The sequence below is a fragment of the Pteropus vampyrus genome, unplaced genomic scaffold, assembly GCF_000151845.1.
Source record: "Pteropus vampyrus isolate Shadow unplaced genomic scaffold, Pvam_2.0 Scaffold15, whole genome shotgun sequence".
NCBI lineage: Eukaryota > Metazoa > Chordata > Mammalia > Chiroptera > Pteropodidae > Pteropus > Pteropus vampyrus.
The window spans coordinates 543096-549565 of NW_011888796.1; the positions used below are offsets into that span (position 1 = coordinate 543096).

Sequence of the window (6470 nt, forward strand, 5' to 3'; positions counted from 1 at the left end):
GCCAGTGTCGTATTTCAGGGTCCCCCTTCCCATGTCCTCTCTTTCCATGACCTTCTCAAATAATCATCCCTTAACCGAGGATGGAACATTTGCTGGATTTCCTTCCCCTTAAAAACTTGCAGACACTACAGATGTTTCCTCATTGATTCTGACCATACTTATAAGGTGAGGTTTATCAAACGGAGTGGTAACTATTTTATCACTGCTTATTTTTTTAATTAATTTATTTTTTAGGCAAGGCAACCCTTCATTGACCTCACAGATTGCAAGGACCTTGTCAGTTTACAATCCCTTATTTTATTTTTTTATGCCTACAGCACCTGGTCTTCCTAGGTGGTCTCCCATCTAAGTACTAACTAGGCCCAACCCTGCTTAGCTTCTGAGATCAGATGGGATCGGGCTTGTTCAGGGTAGCATGGCTGTAGACTATCACTGCTTATTATTAATGTATTGGTCTAAGTACTTTGCATATGGTCTTTCCAGTTCTGGCAACAACCCTGGAAGGTAGCTATTACTGTCCCTATTTAATGACAAAGATAACATTCATATAACAGACATTATTAAGCTTTGAGGTAGGCATTTTAATGGGATTCTACGTAAAGAGAGGAAAACCAAGATTTGGAGAGGTTGACTTGCCCACCCCACTCACGTCCACCTGAACTTGCTTCTCTCCAGATGATAGGTTTGCTGTGGAAATACAATGCATGGGATGCACTTCAAGGTCAGATAGAGCCAGGTCCAAATTCCAGCCCCACCTCTTACCAGCCATCTCATCAATTATTCCTTTTCTCTGAGAGCAGTTCTTCTCAGTGTTCCTGTATGTCTTGCAAAAGCTTCTATTCTAAACTATTTTTCACGGATACTTGTACAGCAAACATTCCTGGGAGAGACAGAGTCTCCCACAGGTCGGAGGGAAGATTTATTTCCTGTCTAAGATGATAAAAATAATGCCTCCTTCTGGGGAAAAGGTTGAACAGGTTTGCTAGTAGCCCCCTTTAAAAGATTATACTAACCTTAGGGTCATTCAGCTATGACACACATCTACTGTATGTGCAGTATCTATCTGAGCCCACCTGTCCACTGCTCCATGGGACTTGGGGAGCCAACAAAAACATTAACCTCATGCTGCCTGTTGTACCAGAAGCAACAGAGTCCTTTATTTCTGATCCAGGAGTCTCATGTCTTCTGCCAACATCTATGACCCTGTGGAAGACTGACGAGATAGCATGAAAGTAGGATAAAATCTCAAATTCTTCAGTCTTTAACACTCTTATCCAAATGTCAAAAGAGTCAGTAACTCTCACTTTCTCACCTCCCATTGCACCTCCTGTGATTTGGCTTCAGCTGCCAGTACAATACTACAGATGTTTTTGCTGATGTCACCAAAGATCCTCTCACCACCAGTTTCAGTGGGTATTTGACTCCAGGCAAAAATCTTTCTGGACCTGTGCAGCCTGAGCACTTGGAGCACACCCTCCTTCTGAAGTGCTCTATTGTTGGCTTCCGCAAGACCATAATTTCCTGCCTGTCTTTATTGGTCGCTTTCATGGACTACTTGTCCCTTAGCAGACCCATCAATGCCCTGTCCAACTCCCTTTTGCTCCACCTGCCCTCTCTGGGTAATCTCACTCACATTGTTGGTTTCAAGAACCTCAAACATGGTGACAATGCCCTAAACTCTAGTTCCAGTCCAGACCTCTGACACAACTTACCCGGCCACCCACTGAGCAGTAACACCTCCAACTCAAATTCCTGCAAAGAGGAACCCATTCTTCCCTGGCCCTCCACACCACCTAACCCTCCCTCTTGGAGCCACACTCTCGATGTGGGGTACATCCTGATGCTCCTAGAGGTTATCTTTGACCCCTCACTGTTCTTCATACCCCAGAGCCAAGCTATATTTGAGTATTGTTTCCTTTACTCTTTATTTTAGGAATTTGTACCCCAACCTCCCACCACACCTACTCCTACTGTTGTTCCCCTTCAGGTTCCAATCCTTCCTGCTTTTTGGGTAACTTTAGTGTCCAGCTAACTAGTCTCCCTGCCTCCTTTTGGCCTTCTTTTATTGCCAGAGTTATATTCTTAAACTATAAACTAAATCATGTCATTTCCCTAAGTCTTTTCCTGTTCCTCACTGCCTGACAGTGTCAAGATTATTAATACCATAGTTCACCATGCTTGCTAATGTTATGTCTCACCCACCCTCCCTCAAGTACTCTTCCCATCTGTCTCCTATGGCCACTATCACTCAAACTGGAAAAAAAGGGCAGGGAAGAGGTGTCTCAAAGTAATACTCACTAAATGGCACTGTTTTTTTGTTTGTTTGTTTTGGCACTAACTGGTTTTAATTTGTATTATCTGGAACCAGGAAATCCTAAAATTTTGCATTATACACTAGTCACACATCTTCTACTTTCCTCGAGCTGACCTGAATGTTCTTAATTTTTCTTAAAACTAACATAGTTTGGATTAGGAGCCATATTTCTACCTAATTATTCACTATCGAGTTTGTTTGCTTCTCAGGGTCCCCTTGAAAAACAAACCAAGCTACTCCTTCATTCAACCCAGTTAAGGCGCTGAAAAAAATACATTTTATATTTATATGTTTTATACATAAAAAATATATACATAAAATATGTATACCTTGAAAAAAAAAACCACCACAAAACATCTTCACCCTCTAAGCAAGCAAACCAACACCCTTGAGTGTCCACCAGGAGGCGCCGGGGGTGTCGAAGGACCTTGCGGTACCTTCACGGTTGGAGAGGCACCGAAGGATGCAGCAGCGACGGAACCCGGCTTCCTTTTTTAAGAATCAGTGAGAGGGAAGGGAGCAGAGCTGCGTTATTTTAGGGAAACCTTGTCGCACTCCCCCTCTCGCGTGTAGGTAGCGTCTGGGGCGTGTGCGGGCCCCATGGAGAGACGCTGGCGGTGGCTACAGTGGCAGCTGGGGCTCCTCTCGCGGCGGCAGCCGGCAGTAACCCGACCCCGCCGGCGCGGGTACTGAAGAGGCGCAGGGGAGAGCGGCGAGCTGCGAACAAAAGCCCTCGGCGCGGGGCCTGAGCCCGGGAGGACGCGCGGTAAGTGAATCCGCCGGGGAGCCGCCGGCACTGGCGCGTCCGGCGTATCCCAAGAGTCCACCTCGCTGGGACACCGTTGGGGGACTCAGAGGGCATCTGGGGGCAGGTGTTAGGGTGGAGGGTACCTTAGCACACCAGACTTGGAGGGGATCGAGTGCATCTGGGAGGATCCAGGCGCCTTTTCCATCCCCAGCAAACACAGGAGTGGGGGGAGGAGGGGCAGTGAGCAGCGGAGGCGGGCACAGCGCATAGCAATCCCCACCAAAGAGGCAGGAGCAAGATCCAGCACCCCTCCCGGAAAGGTCTTTGGGGATTGAGGCACTTCTCTCAGTCCATCAACCCCTGGCCCATGCTTGCATCTCCTTTGGCAGGGAGAAATCAAGCATAACTTCTTCCCTAGGCAAACGGGGTCCTCGCAGCAATGCACTTTAGAGATGAACAGGCCTCTTCCTTTTTTTGTTCCTGCAAACTGAATCCCTGGTTGCCCGCCTAAGCTACAAAAACGCTAATCCTCCGGGGAATCCTCCAGCGCCTCCCTAGCCAGCTACTGCCCTGCTCCTCGATTTTTTCATTTTAATTTCGAGTAGGAAGGAGATAAATCTAGCAGGCCAGACGCCCTGTAGAGATTGGCCACGGCCTCTGCCACGCGCTCCGGGGCTCAGGGAGATTGAGGCTGCACGAGTACCGGCCCACCCTCGCCTGGGTTTTATGATTTACGTTCCACCTGGGCCTCTGAGCCTAATCCCAAAGCGGATTAAGTAGGGAGGGGGTGGATGTGAATGGGGCTGTGGAGAACTGCTCTCAAATGTATCCCACGATGTCCCTCCCTTGTCATCGCAGACTACACAAAAGGACAGGGCTAGCCATGGTGGACCCCGTACCTGAAGAAGAGAAGGCAGCAGCCGAGCCTGGAGGCTCAGGAGGAAACGGAGCCGCAGCGTCCGCGTCCCCTGACGCCCAGGGCGCCCAGCAGCCCGCAGCCTCTTCTGCCTCGGCGTCGGTGCCTGTGCCCCGCAAGGCTGAAGTCCCGTGCGCCGCAGAAGGCGGGCGGCGCGAGCAGTCCCCTCTGCTGCACCTCGACCTGTTCAACTTCGACTGTCCGGAGGCCGAGGGCAGCCGCTACGTGCTGACCAGCCCCCGCTCGCTCGAGGCCTGCGCCCGCTGCGCTGTCAAACCAGTGGAGCTGCTGCCACGGGCCCTGACCGACCTGGTGCGCGAGGCCCCGGGCCGCTCCATGAGAGTGGCCACCGGCCTGTATGAGGCGTACGAAGCGGAGCGGCGCGCCAAGCTGCAGCAGTGCCGGGCCGAGCGTGAGCGCATCGTGCGCGAAGAGAAGCGGCGCCTCTTCACACCGTTGGGCCCCGCGGCCGCCGCAGGCTCGGGACCCAGCGCGGGCAGCAGCAGCAGCTGCAGCAGCGCCAGCCTCCCGGCCTCGCCCGCGCCGCGTGCGGCCCGCAAGGCCTCCTCCAGTCCGTCCCCGGCCCGGACCCAACCTCCACCTGCGGCCTCGCGGGCGGGTCGGAAGAGCCACTCATTAGACTCTCTTTCCCGCCGGCGTGACGGTGCCCTCAGCTCCGAGTCCGGCGCGTCGTCGTCGTCCTACAGCGGGGAAAGCCTGAGGGAGCTGCGTTGGCCGCCTCGGGCCTCGGCCAGGAACAGCTGCCCCGCGGAGTCATTGTCCTCCGCCCCCAACCCTCTGGACCGCCCGTCCGCCCTGGTCCTGGTGCCGCTCACGGCCCGCAGCTTCAGCCTCGGCGACTTAAGTCATTCACCGCAGACGGCTCAGCACGTGGAGCGCATCGTGCGTCAAGTGCGCGCGGAGCGGGGCCTGCGCGGAGTGCCGGAGCGCGACCGCAAGATCGCCGCGCTGATGCTCGCACGGCACCAGGAGGAGCGCCTGTTGCTGGAGCAGCGCGCTGCGGCCCACGGCCAGTGGGAGCAGCAGCGTGTGCGCGCCGAACAGCGGCGGGAGCGCGAGGAACGCGAGAAACAGCGCGCCCTGGAGCAGGGCCGCCGGGCCTGGGCCGCGCAGGTGGAGGAGCGGCGCGGCCGCCGGGGCCGCGAAGAGCGAGAGGCGGCGCGGCGGCGGCAGCAGCAGTGCGAGCTCGGCGAGGAGCGGCGGCGAGAGCTGGCCGAGCGCCAGGGCCTACTCCGGCGGGAACGGGCCGAGCGCGTGGCTCGGGAGGACCGGCTGCGCAAGCTGCAGCAGGAGCAGAACTTGAAGCAGCGAGAGGAGGGCCTGCAGGAAGGGCGCGAGCGGGCCGAGCAGGTCCGCAGGGAGCGCGCCCAGCGTGCGGCCCACACCAAGCTGCGGCAGGAGGGCCAGCTGCAGCGAGAAAAGCGGGAGCTGAGCCGCGTTGAGCAGGCGCGCCACCAGGCGCTCTTGCAAGGCCGAGTTCGGCAGGAGAACGAGGAGCGTGAGGGCCTGCGGAGCACCCTGGAGGCCAGCTTGGTCCGCGCGCAGGAGAACTACGAACAGTTGGTAGAGCAGCGCACCCGGGAGCTGCGACAGCGGGCCCGGAAGGAGGAGCTGCAGGGCCGGCGGGCTAAGGAGGCGGCGGAGCGCAAAGAGCGGGAGCATCAGGCGCACCTGGAGGCGCTGGCCCGGGCAGGAGAGCGGCGGCTGCAGCACGCGGCACAGGCTGCGGAGGAGGCGGTGCAACAGAAGGCGCGGCGCGTGGGCCAGAGCCGGTTGGAGAAGGAGCGGGCCCAGCGCGCCAACAAAGAAAAGGTGGAAAGGGACGAGGACTGCCGCCGGCGGGAGCTTCTCCAAGCCATTGGGCGCAAGCTGGAGCGCAGCGAACAGCTGTCACGAGAGCGGCGTAGCGCATTGGAGAGCGCCCGCTCCACAGCCCGGGCCTCCTTCCACGTGCGCGAGAAGGTGCGCCAGGAGACCAACACGCGCTCCTTCGACCGCATGGTGCGGGAGGCCCAGCTGCACGCCAGCCTGGACCGCAAATGACTGCTGCCCTGCGCTGGCCAGACTGCCATGCTCAGCCCCGCGGGGCCTCCCATGGCCACTTTGACCAGACCGTGAGAGTCCCCACTCGGGACATAGCACCGTGATCTCGCCAGGATTCTGACCCATAATGAGACAATGAGAGGACCAACACGTGAAACCTGCCAGTCTGCCGCCTTTATTTTTAATAACTCATTTCGTATGGAAATGACATAGCACAATCTTGACCACATCCACTCTTCGTGGCTCCTGCAGCGGCCCTTGCCAAGCTTCCCTGCGTGTCTTTTGGGTTGGAATAGAAAAGAGCCAAGGAGAAAGAGGCTGGATCTGGAGTGGGGGAAGGGTCCCCCCAAGAGAGAATGCAAGGGTGACTGCCACCTTCTGCAGCAGTCACCCCAAGCACCTTTCACATATTGGTGTCTGAGACGACT

The 6470-nt window shown here is 56.2% G+C and overlaps 1 protein-coding gene and 1 non-coding gene across 2 annotated transcripts; one reads left to right on the forward strand and one right to left on the reverse strand.

Annotated features, from left to right (window-relative positions):
- Positions 1 to 308: 308 nt before the first annotated feature.
- LOC111735872 lies at positions 309 to 427 on the reverse strand. The gene has a single exon (XR_002779003.1). It is a non-coding gene; the product is annotated as a 5S ribosomal RNA (ribosomal RNA).
- Positions 428 to 3056: 2629 nt separating this feature from the next.
- CCDC177 (coiled-coil domain containing 177) lies at positions 3057 to 6042 on the forward strand. Its single transcript, XM_011383684.2, has 2 exons — positions 3057 to 3080; positions 3921 to 6042. Exon 2 carries the CDS (start codon positions 3946 to 3948, stop codon positions 6040 to 6042), a length of 2097 nt encoding a protein of 698 aa, XP_011381986.1. The 5' UTR covers positions 3057 to 3080; positions 3921 to 3945.
- The last annotated feature ends 428 nt before the right edge of the window (positions 6043 to 6470 follow it).